Genomic DNA, 20,544 nt, shown 5'->3' with positions numbered 1-20,544 from the left:
GGGAAGAAGAACTTTATCAGCTCCCAGACATTCTTTTCACTTCAAAAAGGAGTAGTCTAATTTGGGGACAGACAAAGGCAGTACTTCCTGATGTCGTTTTCTTCTTCACTGACTGCATTGATAAAATTATCTCTAATTTCCACAACCATAGGTCTCTTTACCACATTGTTATCACAGTCCTCAACTGTTTTGCATAGGGTCAAAATCTACCTGTTTCATATTTGCACACAATACACTTTATTCACAAACAAAAAAAGAACCACAGGTACACAAATACATAAATAACAAATTAGAGGGCTATTTGAAATTAATTAAAATATTTACTTATCATAATCAGCATTTCTGGACATATCCAGATGTCAAAAACATTCATTTAGTAAGTGTGACAATGTTGAGTTTTTTTCCTTTGCCAGGTAAAATAGGACTGCAATTCTTAACTGGCTAAAATAAAATAACACAAACATACCCTATCAGATCACTGGTGTTCAAAGCTAACTAAAATATCTGTCTCAGCTAGCACCTATAGAAAACCCTTCTGTTCTCATGTTGCCAGTCTCCAAAAGAACATGTCCATGTGCCAGGCTCCTACTGGAATCAGTAACAAGCACATGAGCAGGGGAAAAACCACACAAACAAGGGTTCACACAGAATACTCTCTTGCTTTATTATTAATTAATTATTTATTTTTCTTAGGTTAATACCCAAGTCTAAGTAGATTTAACTGTAAGTGGAGCATTAAGAAGTCACAGTCTGTTTTGAAGCGACAAGAAAATCAAGGAACTTGAAACATTCATATCAGCATTGTCTGTAGCAGTATGCAATTCCAAAAAGCCTCAGTCTCTTCAGTCTGCTATTTTTTTTTGAGGGAAAAATCAATATTCAGGAGAAAATAACTCTTCCCAATCATAGTTACCATGCTGGGCCAGCCGGCTGCAGCATTATTTTATGGAAGAGCAGCACAGTCGAATTTCAGTGTTAAGAACACCGCTTCTCGTTCCTTTCACAAGAGGTTTTTCAAGTCCCAGCTGTCCTACCTATCCTAAAATGTTAATTTGTGCTTGATGTACAGCATACAATAAGCCTGTAAATCGTGTGTCAAAATACAGTATCACAGCTTTGCAGGTGACATCTCCGCTGGTCCTCTGCCAAAAAAGGTGAACACTGAATATACTGCAAAACCACCTTTCTCTCTTTCGAATTAACCATCTTCTGTATTCTATTTGTACAAGTCTGCTCCGTCTGGTATTTTGTCAGAGCGTCTCTCTGTGTGTTTATCTGGCCTGTTGACACTAAGCAGGACGATGCCCCTCCAGCTCTCCTTTCTTCCTTCCTTCCCGGACCCTTCCCCTGGACCAGGAGCTCAGAGCTGCCTGAGGAGGAGCCCCGCCTCGGGCCAAGCCGCCTATGCCGGTAACCGCCCGTCCCGGGGCTTTCCGCCGAGACCAGGCCTGCGGAAAGCAGGGCGATTCCTCAGGGCCGCGCGGCTCCCCCCGGGCCGGTCCCACCGCCCCCACGTGCCCATCTCACGTTAACTCCCCGTGCCGGGCCCGCCGCGCCCGACCCGCCAATCAGCGCCTCCCTTACTCTGCCCCGCCTCCCGAGGGCCAATCAGCGAGGCCCTTGGTGGCGCGGGCGGGCGGGTTCATCCCGGAAGCTGCTCGGGCGCGCGAGAGCCGGGGCGGGGCCGGCGGGGCGGGGCGGGGCGCGGGGAGGCCCCGCCCCCAGCGGGGCACGGCGCGCGGCCCCGGCACGGGGCGGTGGCGGCGGGCGAGGGGGGCGTGGCCGGGGGCGCGGCCGGCGCGCGGGCGGCGGCGGCGGCGGGGGGGCGTGGCCGCGCGGCGCGCGGAGCCGGGAGTCGTTGGCGGCGGGCGGAGGCGGCGGCGCGCGCTCGCCATGGTGTTCCTGAAACTCCGCGAGCAGGTGGGTATTCCCGAGCTTCCCTTCCCTTTCCCTCCCCTCCCGGTGCCGCCGGGCGCGCCCTCCGCCGCCGCCGCGGGGTGCTGTGCCTGCGCGGGTGACAGGCGGCGGGCAGCGGGAGGCAGCATGGCTGCTGCCGCCGCCGCCGCCGGGGTCCGGGCTGGGTGGGAGTCGCCATGTGCGCCCGGTGCCCCCGCTGGGCGGGCGGGGGTCGTCCTGCCTCGCAGGTACCGGGCCGAACAGGTGGCCGCGGCAGCCCGCCCGCCCCTCGCCTTGCCTCGCCGGCGGGTCCGTGCCGAGCGCCCGCCCCGGAGCGGAGGGGAAGCCCAGGACGGGTGATGGGGGTGGGTCTGAGGGCTCCCCCCGGGCCAGCCCTGCCCCGCGCCTGTTTTGGGAAGGGAAGGGTCTCTGGACGGGGGTACCTGGGCCTGAGGGACTGGCCGCTGGGAGGGGATCGACCTGGAGACGGCCGGCGGGAGGCGGCGTGCCCGGGAGACGGAGATGGAGCTGGCGCCGCTCCCCCGGACCCGGACCTGGCCCTGGCCCTGCGCAGTTTCACGTGCCGGGAGCCGCCTGCTCGTCCCTGCACCTTTCCCTTCCAGGCCTTTAAAATCTTTTGTTCGGTCGCCGTGCCTTTCGCCTCCCGCGGTCTTGACAAACCTTCCCTGAGCCCGCGCTCCCCTCCTGAAAGCGAAGGAGGTTCTTCGTGCCTTCAGTGGGTTGTTGCTCTCGTCGCATCACACCCTTCTTTGTCTGCCAGGCTCTTCGGTTTCCATCCCAGCTGGTGAAAAATACTTGTCTTGGCTGCTCTGTCCTTTCCTGATGTCTCCCCTGTCCTACCTATTGTCTCCTGTGCGGTATCAGGATACAAAGGTGGGAGGGTCTGCGCTGCCAGTTTGCCGCCGATGGAAAGATGTTTCTTAGGAATGGTGTTTTCTCGTGTTTTCATGTGCGTGAGGCCAAATTCCGTGTAAAAACTCATACATCCTGCTGTGGGTCTCCGTGTTACTCTTCCGGAAAGATAACCAAGTGTAACACTTGAAGACCCCACCTCCTTCCAAAAAAAAAAAAAAAAAAAAAGCCCCGCAGAAAAAAAGCCTGTAGAAACTTGGGGGTGGTTAGGCATCTGGTATCCTGTGTTTGTTATGCTGATCAGTATCAGCTCATCCTTACCTGCGAGTCCTTTCATTAATTACATACTCATCTGTGTTTTCACACTTAGGTTGCATGGTGCCTTAGGATTTTGTTCTAAGGAACATTTGGCAATATGGGGCTGGGATCTCTTGTATCCCGCTATATTGTATGTAAACTTTGTGAAGTCTCATGTTGTTTTAGAAACACATCTATGATTGAGCAAGAATTGTGGATCTGAAATATATTTAGTGTCCTTTGAGTTAGGTTTCCTTTCAGGCTTTGTTGCTGTTCTTTTATGGGAGACTTTCCACAGAAATAAGTACTTGTTCATCTCTTCTATTAAACAAGCCCTTCTCTTAAAACCAAGAACTACAACTCTTCTGCGAGTAATCATTGTGAATAGTTAGCAAAAACTCCATAATCAATATGTTAACATGAAAGTACTGTATTGAAAAACTTTTCTTCTGGGAAGGATTCTGCTATTGTCGGATGTTGAAGTGAAATACTGGACTGTGTGGGACCATTGGTTTGACAGAGTAATGCATGTGAGGCTTTCAGCTTCTGTCGTAATGCAAGTTTTAATCCAGAAGAAGTACAAGGTGAACTTCTTAGACGCTTCACAGATCTGTAAAGGTGAATTGATACACTGGTAATTGAAGTATTCTTTCTGATAAAGGAAGGGGTGCTAGGACAGGGAAGAGAAGGAGAGAAGGAAGGGAGTGCTGGTTTTGACCAGTCTTTTGTAGAGGGAGTGACTTTTAGCAGCAGCTGCATTTCTGCTGCTGAAGTGTCAGTTGCTTGACAAATCAGTTATTTCAAACTAAATTCTGTTAAAACTGTTTAAGAATGCCAAAAAGTCAGGAGGAGTCATGTTAACATGAAATCCCTCGGCTTTGGTAGTTACAGAGCATTCCTGCAGGTCAGTGTTGCAGTGTGCTGCAAGATGTCTCGACTTGAGGACAGGATGCTGTGCTGAGACTGGAGCACCACCTGCTCTTTATGAAAACCGGCCCCATGGTACTGTATTGGAGTAGAGGTGTTTCTCTTCAGTAGTTCATGAAACATGCTTCCTGTTTGCTTGAACCATATGCTTTGCTTCACAGTGGTGTGTTTGGTTAGAATAAAACAAATTGTCTCGTGTGTTTGTAGTCCGAATAGTGACTCTGTTTCTTCAGTGGTGGCTGTGCTTCACAGCGAAATGCAAAGGCTGCTCTGTTGTTTGTACTGTTCAGCTAGTATGAAGAAGGGAAGTGATTTGCTAGTTTCTTTCTGCAACAGTCAGAGTAATAACTTTCTGAAACAACGATTTTACTAAATAAAGTATTACTTAAATGTAATTATCAAGACTATTTTTCCAAATTCAACATAAACCTGTTGATTTTGTTTTTTGATAATGTAGAAGGGCTCTGCATTAAGTGTCAGCATTATGCTGTGGACAGGCAGACTTATGGGATACAAGAAGCTTAGTGTTTTCTTACACTTGCTTAGTTTTTCAAGTTACTGCAAGCTAGTGTAAAAGCAGTGCTCGGGAAGTTACAATGAGGTGAGAAATTCTGCTCTGAGGCTCTTAGTTGAGCTCGGAGGGTGAAATCCCAGTTCCGCTTGCTTGATTTAATTTACTTAGTACCTGATAAACAAAACTTTGATCCTGCAGATGCTTAATGTGTTTGTGAAGCTCAAATATTTGTTTGTCTCTGGAGGCTGATTTGACACGCTTAACCTTCACAATACAGGTTTTCCACGCACTGAGAAAAGTAGGCCTTTCCTTGGGTTCAACAACCAGCCAGCCAGTACATTATCTATAAATTTGTGTTACTACTTGAGCTTTATTGCTTTGCCATCCTACTAGGTAGGAATAGATTTCAAAGTTTTTACATAACTGAGGGTGTACACTGCACTTTGAGAAGTGACTTATGTTTGCTTTCAAAATATATTAGGTATCAAAAAAACTAATAAGCCATGTTTGCAAAAATTGCATTTAAAGCTAAATTGAATTGTATTGGGCAAAGCTGATACCTGTAATGCTCAATAGCAAACTTTAACTCAGAATCATTCAAGTGTCGATTTAGAAGCTGTAGATTGTTCTCGTTGCTCTTGGGGTTTTGTGCAGTTGTTTAATAAAAAGGAAGCAAATCTGCACATTCTGAAGTTTAAACTATTCAAGGTAGAGATGAAAAATACTGTAAATGTACCTCATGATTGAGGTATTTGCTCTTATATTTGTTTGCCTTTGTATTATCTTCATATATTGATGCCTCTATACCAGGCATCAATATATCAAGATGTTCTTCTAGATGAGATGTTGCTTTAACTACAAAAATGCTAAGTGAGATGAAGCCCATAAAAGTTTGTTGCTTCCTGAAATGCTGTGGTACACTGCTGTAAGAAACTGCACTGAAACTCCAATTTAGGTCAAGGGTCACTAATCACAAAATTTTATCACAAAATCTTTTTTTTTGTGTTGTTTGTGATTTTGGTTTTGTTTGGTGGGGGTTTTTTTTGTTTTTTTTTGTTTGGTTTTTTTTTTGTGGGGGAGTGTGTGGAAGGGAAGGTATGGGATGGGAAAAAAAAGAAGTAGTAACTTAGCTTGTGGATATCCGTAGTGGTATGCCTTGGTCTCCTGTGTCAAAGCCCTCTCACCTCTGCATAGCTAACTGTGAAAGGCTAAGTGTCTTCTGGGGTGTTTTTGTTATGCAGTCATAGTTTCTAGGTAGATTAACTGTTTCCCAGAACAGATAAATTCTTGCTTTAAGGGGTTGTGAATTAGTCTCTCTTATACCTAAGCAGTAATTGACAGCTTAGTTTTTCTTAGTGTGTAGGTGAAATTTGGATTGCCCAACAGCCCAGGGATTCATTCCTTTTCTGTTACAAGCCTTACCTGCATATGTGCCTACAGGTGATCTTTTAGGCTCACATAAGCCTACATCTCAGCTTAGTTTTGTTGAAAGGTATGTAACTGATCAAAACTGGCTGATTTTTTTTTCTTTAGTTTTGCAGCTGTATAACTATTTCTGGCAAAACTCAAAGGATGCAATGTCATTGTATTTGGTAAAGCTTTATTTTTTTCTTTCAGTGCATCATAGTTTTAATTATGTGTTTCCCATTTTCTCTGAATCTTAAATATGTAATAGGAAGATGTCTTAGGACTAATAATGATGGGCATTTGACGGGGTTTTGTATGGGATTTTTCTGTATGACTGCTAGACTGTGCATGAAGCAGTGCATTTATTTCCAGAAGTCAGATATGAGTAGTAAGGATCTGAGGTGGAATAACTGCATGAGGATATTAGAGTGACCGGTTATCTTTAAAGTCCTTGAACAGTGAGAGCACTGACTTCTTTATTGCCCATTTATATCTTTCTCTTAGCTAAGATGGATCTTGTTCAATTGGCAGTTAAACAAATGTTTGCAGTGTCATAGTGAACGCTCTGAATGCCTCTATGGTTGCTATTTTCATTACTGCCAGCGTTAGACTTCATTCTTTTAGAATTCATGCCAAGAATAAATGTCCCAACTAGCTCCTTGTTACACTTAGAGGAGGAATGGTCTCCTGTAGTGATGAAAAGGAGCTGCTGCTGTTCAGTGAGGGAGGGATATGGTGGGAATGGAATTATGTGGTATTGCTCTACAAATTCTGTTCAGATGTAGACTAATGAGATATGTGTTTTATTTTTTACTTTTTTGGTAGAAGTTACTTTAAAGTTACTCTTCTTTTTAAAAACCCAATCATTTCTTTCATGAGTCTTGTAATAGTTAAGAACCAACTCTTTGTGCTCTGTTGTCCATCATATGTTCTTCCTAAAATTTGCATCTAATATTTTTAAACTGCATACAAGATAATTAAATTAAGAAATTGTAATTTTTTCCAAGACCTGAAGTCTTAGTTCTCTTGTTCCCAGGCTAAGAACTTACATGTGCTGAGAAGATAAGTTTCTTTAGCTGGTGGACAACTTGGAGTAACTTGAACTCTGTTTATCTTGTTATATGCAGTAATTACCAGCCCTTCCATTAGAATGTGTTGAGAGAACCTGGTTCTACCACGTGTTCGTTTGTGGGGATCAGATTGCCCGATGAATACTTGGGAACTTTTAACTTGTGAACAAGCAGTTCTCTTCAGTCAAGAAAATAAACTTTTTAAAAGAAGAAGGAAAAAAAAGGTGGGGGAGAAACAAAGCAAGCCTTGATTCCACAGTCGGATCCTTAAGGCAGATCCTGTTAACTCAGCAGCCTTCTGTGAGGATATAAAAGTCTATTCATGTAGATAGCATCGAAGGTTTCTGACCATTATTTGGAGGCAAATATCAGGGGAAAAATGAGGCAAATGTGCACATCTCTATCAAGAAATGACTTCCTTAGCACCCATAAAAAAAGATGATTCCTGTAGGAAACTAGTAACTGTTGAGACCCTAAACTAGCAGTTAGCTATCAGACATGGACACTGTTGGTTTCCCAGATTCCTACGGTTGTTCCATTCACTGAAGTGGGTTGTGGAATAAGATTATTGAAATTAAGTATATTTGGTATTATATACTTCATATCCTCTACCTCCTCTTTTGTCAGCTAGTTTGTTTCTCAGTTGCTATACCTGATATTTTTCTCTAATCGGATGGGCCATCCCGAGTTCAAACTATTATCTGATGATTTGTTTTCTTGCTCCTGCCAACTTTCTACTTTGTTCTTACCTCTATTCCTTACTCCTATTTCTGGAAATTGAGTGGGAGACTCGTTGCCTTAGTTACAGTGACTAACTGTTTCAAAGTTATTTATAATGTTTGTGTTTAAATAACCTGTATTGCAATACAAATCACAGAACATTTCACATCAATAAAAAAGTAAACAAAGCAGTGCATCACTAAGTGCTGGGAGCATGCTTACAGTGCTGATTTTTGGGGGTTTTGTTTTCCTTTCATTGTTGGGGGTGGAGGACAAGTTCTAATCTGGCATTTGAGGATTCATCTGAAATAAGGTGTCTTGGTGTTATCCTTTGTGCAAATGAGAAAAGAATCTTAATGTTTCAACTCCAAATTATCAGGGAATGTTATTCTTTCCTTAGTGAAGACATTAGCACTCGCCCAAAAGGGTGGGAGTATACCCGTTTAACTCTGTTAATTCAGTTGTGATTCTGGTGTTGATGAATTATACAGCACTGACCCATTTCAGCACAAGAAACCAGAGCTAATATAAGAGTGGTGGGACTGAGTAGTTGGGAGAGAAGGGAAGATGAGACTTGTAGCCAGCTGTGTGGGTGCACAGAGATAAAGAGGAAGCACCAGCAGTGATATGCAAATAAAAGAGGGGCGAAATAGTTAGTTCGTAGCATCCTTGTAGATTGAGAAACTACTTGTTAGCTGAAGCACCTGAAGACTTCTGTCCTAAAATAATGAGATGCTCTTTACTGTGAATTGAATATAATCTGAGATTTTGTCTATCTCTACAGTAATGTATGTATGTGAATTGAGTGAACGGTACTGTGTAAGTAGATTGTTTTTTACATTAATAAATTCTACCTATTTAGGGCAGCCTGAGCACAAATATTTTTCTCAGTAAATTACTGAAATTGTGTATAAATTGGAGAACAGTGAAGCAGAGATCTGCCTATTCTAACACCTGGGGTCTGGTAAAACAAAAGGAAAAAACGACTTAAGCTTATGTTGTTAAACTTCAGAAATAAATTTACAGGGATAGGGATGAAAGTGTTTACGAGTAATTGTAACTGACTCATAATAGAACTTCCTGAATGTTCAGGTTTTGTGGCTAACTGCCTGTTTGCATGAGTTAAGTCTAATTCTCACTGTGTCTTGAACTGTTGTGAAGTCATCCGAAATGTTTAATGTTTCCATACTCTCAGACAATGAACTTCACTTAATGGCCTTTCTAATTCAAGATGATGAGCATTTGCTTACAAGTCATTCTTGGTCATTTTGCAGCCATGCAATTATAGTTAAGGTGCACTCTCACTTTGTGCTGAAGTCCTGTATTTGCTTCCATCTGGTGCAGAGAAGAAAGTTTGGATATATCTGGATTTTTTTTTTTTTTTTTACTTTGGAAAGTGAAGGTACAACAGTGTCTTAATGAAGGAGGAGAAGGGAGCACAAGCAAGGACAGTCAGCATGACAAAATGAAAATGAAATTACAGTATTTAAAGCATTGAGACCATTGAGCCTTTTTTAGAGCTTACAAAAATTTTAGCAATCATGAAGAATCCATGTTTTGTTTCAAGATTTTGCTGTTTGTCCTCCTTTTTGATTGTATTTTGATAGCTCCATCTATGCTGGTCCCCTTGATGAAGGAGGAAGTTGAACCTTCTACCAGGAACCTGGTCATCAAGGAGCAGGCAGCATAACAGACCAGGGATCTACCCAGCTCACAGCTGAAGGAACTACTTGTGTTCATAGAGAGCTCACCTGGGGGCAGTAAAAAACATTTTCAGGAAGTTCTGTAGTTATTAATATACTAACATAATCTATAACTAAAAATAAGTAATTTAAATCCATCGCTGCAGACTGAGTTTTGTACAGTGTTAGGGATAATTGGTATTCTCTCATTCCCTGTCCCATCTTCAGGACATCTGCTTCTTCTGTCATGAGAGTGGGCAGGTAATCTATGCAAGTCCTTTTTTTCATCCCAAGGACTTGGTGTGTCTTTCCTGTCTCAGATCTCAGTGTAGTGTCTACTAACATTTCATTCACCACTGTGTCCCCACAAAGTATTGTTGGTAGGTTCAAATGAAGGACATAAAATCAGGAGAGGAAGAAAAACAAAATGCTAGCATTGTTTTTCTGGTTACATTATTAGTCATTGTTTCGAATTAGTGCAATGTCTCAAGTCATGGTGGAAGGATGCTACAGAAGTAGCATGTTAATGGAATTCCCTACCCCTCTCCTCTGTCCCTTTGTAACTGCAGAGTTTTGTTCAGTTCTTGCTGTGTTTGCTAAAACATGAGGATCAATAAAAAGAGGTCTTCTGCTTAATACTGTGTTGCTGTGCAGTCTCTGCCAAATCAGAACCCTGTGTTGATACTGCCTGATGGCTTTTATTTCCTTTGCTCCTGTCTCAGTTCCAGGAGCTGTATTTTGTTTTATAGGTCTGCTGTATTTTGCCTTTTTCTTTTTTTTTTTAAACAGTGCTCTTTCATTCTGGGGGATAATTTTCAGTATTAAGGAGTACTTGTAGAAGAACACTTTCTCTTCTTGTTTCTGCCACCTGCAAGGTTGCGAAGGCCATTATTGACCTGCAACAGTACTGATCCTGTAGTACTGATCCAGCTCATTTATTTCTTCCACTCCTACCCCATGATATTGTTTGCAGTTTCTTTCCATCCACAAGCACACGGACATTATCCAACACTATGTAGCTCTCAGAATGGTAAATCTATTAAAATAGAACCTTTCAAGTAACAAGTAAGTAACATTTTATTACTTGTCCATAGACATTTCTCTATTCTTTTTACCATAAATTTAGCAAATTATATTACTGTAAATAGTCAAGTTAATCTACTCCATAAGAAACAGAGCTCAAGAGAGGAGTTCTTTGAATGTTTTCATAATGAGAGTGAAAAAGAAAGGTGAAGAGAGGATGTATAAAACACCAGGGAGAACCAGGAGGACAAAAATGGTTAGAATATCACTGCTAATCAGCGACAGTGAACAGCAATACTCTTCTGATGAACTTCAAGTTTCATAGTCAAGGATCATCCAAAAATCAACAGGTATATCCAGCTACCCTGTGGAGCTGTGTTTGCAATGACTTCAAGATCTTGATTCCTTTTTCTACCTACTGTACCTTTTTACAGCACAGGAAGGGGACTTTCACAGCATCTATAATCTCAAACTAACACTGTGAATAGTATACAGAAGAGGATGCTTCCTGCTGTTTTTGTACACCCAGAGATGTAAAAAATGTTTTTGGATCATGTATATCAAATTTGTTATTTTGAAAGCACAAGTATAGCTGCATGCAGCCACATATTTTGTCTCTGAAAGGCCTTTGACTCTTCACATCAGGAAATTGCTTCCTTTTTAAATTTTTTTAACTCTCAACATCTAGCAAGCCAGAATTATTTTAAAAATGTGATATTTTTCATAGCTTTCATTTAAACAGATTATTTATGGGGTTTTCATACCTGAAGGGTGGTAAAATTTCTGTAATACTCTGCATGTGTTAAAATAGCTTTAGTAATCATTTAAGTATTAAGCTTACTGCATACATAATTCAAGTGCCATGGCACACGAGTCTGTGTCCACAAGTGTTAGAAGAATTTTGCAGAAAAATTGCCATGACTGTTAAAAGACTGTTGATTATATCTTTGCATGCTAACCTGAACAATAAGGTCATCTGGAAGGCTCTCTTTTGCTGTACAAAATACCCCACACAATTTAGGATATCACACTGGTTTCCTGTCTCGACATCCCAACGCTTACATGGGGGAGCAGCAAGATGTTTCCTTCTATAAAGCTCTCTGCTGGAACTTACATAAGCCGAAGAAACAGTATCTGTTTGAACGACAGGAGGAACAGCAATGCCAGCGGTGCTGTGGAGATTGTCAGAGAAGTTCAGCTCCTCTTTCCTGGAAGTTTGCCACACTGATATTAGCAGTGCTCTTCTCCATGTTGATTGGAGGTGTTGCAGCCATTTGGGAACTGTCATTCTGGAGTAAGTTCTTTAGAAAATAAGCTATTTGCCTCTGGAATGGCCACAAGCACAAATAAAACTTGTAGGCCTAAAGCTTGATCTGGTGGCAGCAGTTGGCCACAGTGAACTGAACCCAAGGACAGGATGAATGTGCCTGCAGAAGATCTCAGAAGTGTCTGCTGGAGCTCAGCCTTCCATGGTGTGGCGACCCTTATTACCTCTACTGATATACAAGTGTTTTAGATGTGTCCAGAAATGCCCTGTTGGGTTTTTTTTACATGTATATAGTCATACATGTATGACTGTAGTACCCACTAGTGCTTCTTTTATGATACCTGACACATCTTGTTTTTGGGAAAAGTAACCTGTAAAAGTGGGATGGATAATTGAAGAAAAGAGGAGGAATTGCTGCAATTACCTCATTTGACCTCAAGGTTCCGTGACCTGCTCTTGTGTGGAGTGCAGTGATATGTAGCCTGCCTGGGAAGTGCTGTGTTGTCATAGGGTGCTTGTTCAGAATGCCAGGTTCTTACTTTTCACTGTGTGGCATGGCTGCAGAAGTGAGGTGGCAATTCCTTTGGTGTATATTTTCACTGTCTTGATTTTGTCACTAGATAAGAAACAATAAAAATGACCTGTAACAAGCAAGCTTAAATACTGACAGAAACATTAAGATCTGTTTTTCTTGTAATTCTGTTTTTCTTTTAAGAGGTTAGTTAACAGCCAAAACTATGCTAATTATGAGACTTGGAAATTATCTACCACAGTGAAGGCCAACATTTTCAGCTGACAGATAGGAGAAGGAAATACAGATACATGAACTACTGAATGCAAATATATTTCTCGTGTAGGGTAGGACTGTGTGTGTGAGAAATGGACTACATTGCCTGAATCAACCCTGTTCTTTTAAGCCAGTGGAGTAGGTAAATTTTAATGAAAGCTTTGAGTTCAGTAATTTTAGGATGGAGTTTAATGATGCGCTTTTCCTTGAGTTGGTTTGTTTTTTTCTTTTTTCACTTGCAAGGTTTCTAACAATAATGGTTGAAACTCACTGGCTTCTAATCTCCTGCATAAAGCCATGGTTTGATACTAGGTGGTAGCTGAGCTTAAGCAGTCTCTCATTCTTCTGCACAGGGGTGAAAAGGGAGGGGAGAGGCAAATTTCTGAGGTTAGCATAGGACTGTAAAGTTGTTCCTTGAAAGTTTTCCTAAGTAGGAAGCAAAAAGGAGTGGTTTGGATCAGATAAACTTACTCTAATGTCTGTCTTTGTGTCAGAAGTCCTGTAATCACAGATGATGTATCTCGTGTGTGTCCTTTGGTTTGGGGGCTGGAGGTGAGTGGAGAAACTTGAGTGTGGTCTGCCTTTCTCTCTGAGCAACTTTCATGCTGTTGGTCTTAAACTTCTTAGAATGTGTTTTGAAACTCAGAAACAGGTTTGATTTTTCTTGTCTGGTTCCTGATGGTTCTGGGGTTTGAGTGTGGTTGTGAATTCCTCTTTAACTGTGAAAGAACCTAGGGTCTTAAGAAGTCTGCTTCTATTTATAACACCCCATGTTGACTTACATTGACTGAAAACTTTGAAAGAAGAAAAGTTCCTCTGTAACATACAGGTTTACCACATTTCAGGATCCTCAGCTTTTGCCATCTCCCATCTGACAACAGCATGTCGGTTTTCCTGCAGCATTTTAAAGTTGTTTTTTCCCCTCTTAGGCTGATCACATGCTCTACCACTCAATTTTGCAACTGGAGCTCTGAAAGTGACACCAAAAAGACTTTCTCTTGCCTTCCATCTCTTCTCAAGAGGCTACAGTGAAAGTATAAGACTGTTCGGGTAATCCAGTTACCTGAAAACCATATACCAAAAGTAGTCTGAACTTGCTGCAGCCTTTTTCCTCATAGAAACATGTATGGATAGAAGGCCCTTCAATATTTGTGCTTCTTATGTGTGCAGTTTTAATTCCTGGACACCTTCCAGTGATGGCTTGGAATCATGCCTATTGTGACTAGTGATCCCTCTATCTCCCTGCACAGAGATATGTGCCTCGGGTAGGGAAATACCTAGTGAGAAAATGTGCTCATAGAAAAATGCCTAAGTTGAAATAAATTCTACAAATAGTAATTAATGAAGCATGTCAGTCTAAGAGTAAACTGCAGCCTTCTGTAATAGAAGAAAAATTTTCATCTCAGCTCAATAGGAAATTGAAACAAAAAATGTAGTTAGTGTTTTATATTCCACATATCACCTCATATAGTTGTATGGATACCACAGCATTATTGGTTGTGCAAGTATTTTTATCAGCAGCTAAAGAAGATAACATTTTGAATTGCCATTAATGAAAACCTTATCAAGGTGGGCTGTTCCTTACTTTATTCTGTTTCTCAGTTTGATTGTGCTGCAAAAACATTTAATTCAGCAGGTTATGGATGAGGTTATTCATTCATCTGACTGGTTTAATTTTCTGGAATAAGCAATGGTAAAACTACAAAGCTTCATTTAAAAAAAAACCGAAACAAACTGGGCATGTCTTTTGACTGTGAGAATGCACTGGGAATAATTACCTTGGCAAATAAGGGTATACTAAAATTGTTCTTAACAGTTTCCAAAAAAATAGTTGCCTACGTATCACCTGTATGCTTGTGAGGACTCAGGTTACAGCCCCTACTTCAGGGTGGTTCTTGAAGCTGGTCATCTGCACCATTTAATTTTTTTTTTTTTTTAATTTTAGCCTGAAAGTCTTAGGCAGCTGTTCAGGGGCTGCCTTCTGAGTAGGTCGGCTGTGCCTGCTGTGGGCTGTAGGGTGGTATTATGCTGCTTCTAGTAGGTGTCAAAACCCACATGGGTGACATAAAAATGTAAAACATAAACAAATGAACACTGGAATGGGGGAGGGTGGGGAGAGGGAATGAGAATGACAAACATTAAATAAAGAACTATTTTGCACAGTGTTAATAAGAAACATAGTTTGGTATTTAAAACAGCTTACCTAAGTATCAGATTATAGATTTTCTTCGTAAGGGGACAGAATACGAGAGGATAGCAGATTCTTCTTTGCTATGCTGAAATAAATCAAGTTATTAAAAGTATGCAAAGTTTTGAGAATACTTGTAGTATGTAGCTGTTAGTGTTTAAAAATCAGAGTCAATGCTGCAAATTAAATTACATTTATGGCAATTTTCTCGTTATTCTGTACGTAATGTTCCTTGTTTTATAGGAGATACAGAGTACTTTTTGTTGTGCTTTTTGTATTATGTTGTACAAAGGTTCTCAGTGATAAGACTAGACAAAAGGTTAATCTATTTTCAGTGTGGTTTATTGGCATGGATTGTGGGAACTTCAAGGGATTGTTCGAGCTTGAGTACGTAGAGAACAGGACAGGGAAATTTTTGATTTAAAAATTACATTAAGAAAAGATATTAATATAACTTGGCTAAGATTTAAGTATAGCATCTACTTGCTTTCAAAGAATGATAAAAAAATAACACTTAAGTAGTATATATTTGTTGCCAAAGGATTGAATTCAGACTGCTTCATGGACGGAAGTCATGAGCTAAGCACTTGGAACGAGTTTGTGAAAGCTTACTGTTTGAAAGCAGCATTAGACAGTAGCCTCTTCTGGAACAAATGGTATTTTCTTTACAATTACTCCTCTTAATTGGTCTGTTCAGTGTTGAAAACCAGAAGAATCTGGGAAAAAGAAAAGCTTCTCATATGAATTGAAGTCTGACAGAACTGTGCTAATCCTAAAATTTTGACAGACTTTGTGGCCAACCCCAAGTCATTGATTCAGCTCATTAACTGTTGTTGTGTGAAGGAAATACTGTGGACTACTTAACTCGAGACATTTTTGGAAAATTTTAATTAGTGGCACATGTAATTAAAACAACTTTTTTTTTTTATTTCTGTCTTTGTTAATTGCTCTGATAAAATCACAAATTAAAAAGTATAGCAGAAGTAATAAAAGTGAAGTAATTAGTGCATTAAATTAATTAATGCGACGTAAAGGATATCATGTGCTATTTAAGTGCATCCAAAAAGAAAAAACAGAACCCAGGATAACTCACTTTGATTTGCCCAGGTCTGCCCTTCTTCTGAATACAGGTAGAGATTAGTTGAAAAAGTGTTAGGAAAGCAATCAGCTGTCTGTTCTGAAGAGTGTTACACCTGGTGATCTTATTTAGTGGTAGCTTGCTTGTTTTCTCCCTATGGAGGGATTTAAGCAGTCAGGACCGTGAGAAATTGCTGCAACATTGTGTTGCTATTGTGGAGAGATGCTACAACAATCGTTTTATACGGGGTTTCTTTTGTGTCTGGTTGTGATTGTGCTGGATTGCACCCTGTTTAGTGCACATCATTTTGCTGTTCTGTATTTGGAAGGTTGTCTTCCTATCATTAGGGTTGGAAATGACCTCTGGAGATCATCAGTCCAACCCCTCCCAAGGCAGGGTCACACAGAGCAGGTGACACAGAAACATACTCAGGTGATTTTTAAATGTCTCCAGAGAGGGCGACTTCACGACCTCTCTGGGCAGCCTGTTCCAGTGCTCTGCCACCTCAATGAAAAGTTGTTCCTTTTGTTGCGGTGAAACTTCTTGTGGTTTAGTTTATGGACATTGCTCCTGGTCCTGTCACTGGGCACCATTGAAAAGAATCTGGCACCATCCTCCTGGCAGCCACCTTTGAGATTATTTATAAGCATTGATGAGATCCCCTCTCCATTTTTTCTAACTTAACAGGCCCAGCTCCCACAGTCTATCCTCATAAGAGGAGATGTATTTTCACAATCTTTTCTCATCTGGCCCCTATCTTCACCTTGAAGAAGTGAAAAACTTCAAATTGCCATGTGGCACAATTCTTGGGTTCCTGTCTGTCAAGAAAACATCCGACTTGTTTTATTTGTTTTTAAGAGCATTGCACCTAGATAATTGTAGGTAGCCAATGTACTTTGGAAGTGAATTCTATTTAGTCAGTGTAATGGCACTTTAGCTGGGCAAGGTCTTAGTTTAGTTTACATGATCTGCTTTAGATTGATGGCATTACTTAGCTGAGATTAATTTTCCTGGGAATGTCTGTGTCCACCGTGCAAGTGGACTTAGCTGTAACAGTTAACCTGTCTTTTTTCTCGTCCCTTGAAGTGTTCCACTGTCTGTGAAATGTAATAATATATTTTTTAAAGTATTTACTCTTTTTTTTTCTATAATGACCACATCTTGCTGAACTTCAAAATTGTGGTCTTATATGCAGCAGTCCTCAGGTCAGATAGAGAAGGTGACTGACATCTGGCAGTCAGAGGTACCTGATTTTCTTCCCTTTGCAGGCTGTATTGATGTAGTGGAATCTCCTGTAGCACTTGTGCATGGCAGGTAAGAATGCCAGTTTTCCTTGTGTGTTTATGTGGAAGGGGCACTCATGATTTAAGCTTTAAGCAATTGACAGAGTGCACACATAGGAGATGTGTGGCCATGTGTCCTGTCCAAGCAACTGGGTTCTTCCCTGGAGTAAGAAAGTCCTAAAGTGTGTGGTAGTACCCTATATGTTTCTCGTGGAATTACAGTGAACTGGAAAATGTGGCTCTTGTTTTTCACTCAGATATTTGACTTGCCACTGACTGATTTGGACCTCTTGTAAGTTGAAGTGCTGCTACATCCATATGTGAAAATATGTCTCTTGAGTCTACTGGCCAGTTCTCTTTCAGTGTTTTGCATTTTGGGGAATGAAAGCTGTGTATCATTGAGCTGTGTTAAAAGCTCAAAGCTTTGTTTGGACACACCTATGTGGAATGCCTCTGTTCCAAGTGAATTCTGACTCTTCTCCTGTCCCATCTTAAAAACATGTTTTTGTCCTGTAACAACAGCCTCAAGGCTGATAAGGCAACGCCACCCCATGTGCACTAGCATTTATAGGAATTTGCAGACTCTTAAATCTATTCAAAGAGCTGCTTATTGCATATATTTTGTTATGTTTTCCAGTCTTTTTCTTAAAAGGCCTAGTCAATAGGATTAAGAAGACAACTGCTATTTGCTTTACTGGCCTTGGGAATAGAGAAATGACCGCATGCACTCTGTTATTCCCTGTGTATTATGGAGCTTCCCCATTAAAGATCCAGTGAGGCCATTTGGATGTACTTCTATTTCTGCTTTCAAAAATTAATCTAAAAATATTCTTTTTAAAGGTACCAAGGAGGTTTTTACTTATGATGATGATTTGTTCCTGTTAGAGCATGAGTTTAATGTTTCCAGGAGACATTCTTTTTTATGCCTATAACTTAAATTTTGCAAATGCATACGTTTTTGTTAGAAATAGTATTTATGTTCTATCATTATGTCTGATGGATGTGTGTTTTCTAAAATGCTCCTCACCTTTCTTCCTGTTTTTCTTACCCTTGTATTGGGGTAGAGTGGAAATGTTAAAATTTAGACACATGAAAATTAAATAATTAAAACCTATTAATTAAGAAACAATTTCTTAAAGGTGATATGCTGGTAAAAGATTACCTCACAAACTGCTACCCTGCTATCCTATAAATACTATTGATCAAGTCTAATCTTTGTGCCTTGGCAGATACCTAAAGTATGCAATTCTTTCGTCCCTCTACTCAATGTCCATTTTTAACTGTTGTCTTCCCATAGATGTTCTGAAATATGTCACAGCTGTGTACTAGAAAGTCTCTGTTCCACAGTTGTAATCTGAGGAGTTTTAACTCTTCAGTCCTCTTGTGTGTTTTAAATACTGAGGTTTCTGTAAAGCCAGATTGTAGACTTTGAGAGGTAACCTGCTATGGACAAACATAGACTCAAATAGCTCAAAACCTGTGCTTTCTTCTGATTTTAATGTCTATGAACATCACTTCTTGATTTGTATTTCTCTTTGAATGTGACAGGCATCTGTTCAGATTGGAAAGCATTACTCTTTCCTGATCTTATGTACAGTGTTTTTGAAGAGTACCTGTAGGTTCTAAAGAAGTCTGTCCTGGTTGTGAAGTTTCTTAATGGATTGATTTATATATGAACTGCTGTGACTCAGAGCAGGCTACCTTATTTTTATCTAGATAATTACCTTGCTAAAAGATGTGTGAAATGTAGAGATCTCTTCCCTCAGCTTAAGGAGCAATGCTATTGTCTATCTGTCCTTTTGATGTTATGTTTGATCAGAATTTATATTCTGCTTGCTTTGCTTTCTTCCCAAATTTTTAAATGGGAACTATCTCTGAAGTGCTTAAAAAATTGTAAAAGTGAAAATGAAGACCATAATGGTGTCTGAGCTGCAGTAGTTTGTTTGTTTGTGGGGGTTTTTTATGTTGTGTCATTTCCAAGTATATCATAAGAATTTTCAATGCGGCTTTTTGTGTAAGTAGTTATTGTTTGAAATTATACATATGCACATGCTGAAACAACACGTAGATAAAGGTTTCTGGATTTGTTAAGAGGATCTCACTGCTCTTCTGCTTTGATCATTTTTCATTTTTAACAGTGGTGTGAACATCAGAGGATCAACACATGTTTTCACTTATGTCATTTGGGATGCTTCATAGGCTCACAAGTCTTCAGGCTTGTCAGTTCATGATTTCACCTCTTGTTTTATGCCAGGGAACTGTTCAAGCTCAAGGCTTTTATCTGAGTAGCAAATCATGGGGTAGGATTCAACATCAGGAGAACTATTAAGTTTGTTTTTTAATTTACTTTTATTTAAAAATGGTCTAATACTTTTGCCATGATTTCTGACAGTTCTGCTGATTCATAATGAAACAGCTTGAATTACTGCTTTGTTTGCCTGTGAAGCTCCTCCGCGTGGCTGTCCTCGGTAAATAGTAGTCACTGAGGAAATAGTATGGGGATAGCATCCTCCTACCCCTCAAATCCTCTTCCCTCCCCTCAAATCAGCTCAGCTCACAGCTGCATGTATGTGTTAATGGTATTGATTTTATGTTAGTGTACCTACTTGTGAACTGTGATTATTGGGGGCAGACATCCTTGTGAATATCTGCTGCTGCTAAACCTGCTGGGAGTTGTAAATGCTGTTAATATAACCTCTAGAATGCTCTGAAATAATATGCCTGATTTTAACCAACAAAAAAATCAGAGGATCAAGTAAATAAACCAACATAAGTGCATCAGTGATTTTTTTTTTTTAAGATCGTAAACAATTTTTTCATATAATTAAAAGATGAAAGCATGAAAACAAGGAGAAAGTGAGATAACATTTAAAATTAATTGTACATTTCATGCTCCTCAAAGCTTGGTATAAATATAAACAAATCATCACAAGGATTTGGGGACAGCAGATGGATGTCTATTCTCCTCCTTCCAGCCCCCAAGATATCCAGGAATATCTTGGGAAGAACTTGTTGTCCTTCCTGTAAGTACTCTAGTTTATATGTAACCATGATAAATAAACTCAGTAAACACAAATGTGTTTGTGCTACATTGAAACAGTCTTTAGCATCATTTGGTACCACTGACTCTCATCAGATGTAAAAGATGGAGGGTTCAGTGCTAAATATGTTCAAATATGTATCCTGAGATCCAAAGTACAGCTTAGTTTTGTATTTTAAAATATACTGCTTTTATTACAACTAAAATAATGTTGGTAAGCTTAACCTTCTACATAGTTTGACTTTCCAGGACTTTTTAAAAAAAAACTGAAGAAATCTGAACTTGGCACATTTTTCTAGTATTACTAAATTGTTTCATGATAAACCTTGGTTATGACTTCCATGAGTTTGGGTCCCCCACCCACAGAGCTGTTTTGGGAATAGCAGCTTTCTGTGGCATGTTGCTCTAGACGCTGGTTATGGCTTTGTCTGCCCTCGCTCAGATACTGCCACGATATCATCTTTTTGGATGAGACTTCCCTCACCTTTGCCG

The 20,544-nt window shown here is 40.4% G+C and overlaps 1 protein-coding gene across 2 annotated transcripts in view; it reads left to right on the top strand.

Moving 5' to 3' along the window:
* Nucleotides 1–1,840: 1,840 nt before the first annotated feature.
* ANKRD28 (ankyrin repeat domain 28) overlaps nt 1,841–20,544 on the top strand; it is a gene marked incomplete at its 3' end in the record, with an annotated part of 117,897 nt that continues 99,193 nt past the window's right edge. Inside the window, exon 1 of one of the 2 annotated variants that reach the window (XM_082279319.1) lies at nt 1,841–1,920. In XM_082279319.1, coding sequence (XP_082135445.1) covers nt 1,894–1,920 — 27 coding nt within the window. In that variant the 5' untranslated portion in view covers nt 1,841–1,893. The remainder of the gene's footprint in view (nt 1,921–20,544) is intronic. The other variant, XM_082279318.1, reaches the window with a different exon arrangement.

The sequence above is a fragment of the Coloeus monedula genome (assembly GCF_965178545.1).
Source record: "Coloeus monedula genome assembly, chromosome: 1".
Taxonomy (NCBI): Eukaryota; Metazoa; Chordata; class Aves; order Passeriformes; family Corvidae; genus Coloeus; species Coloeus monedula.
Note: the sequence above shows the minus strand (reverse complement) of the source record. Positions and strands in the feature narration are given on the sequence as shown.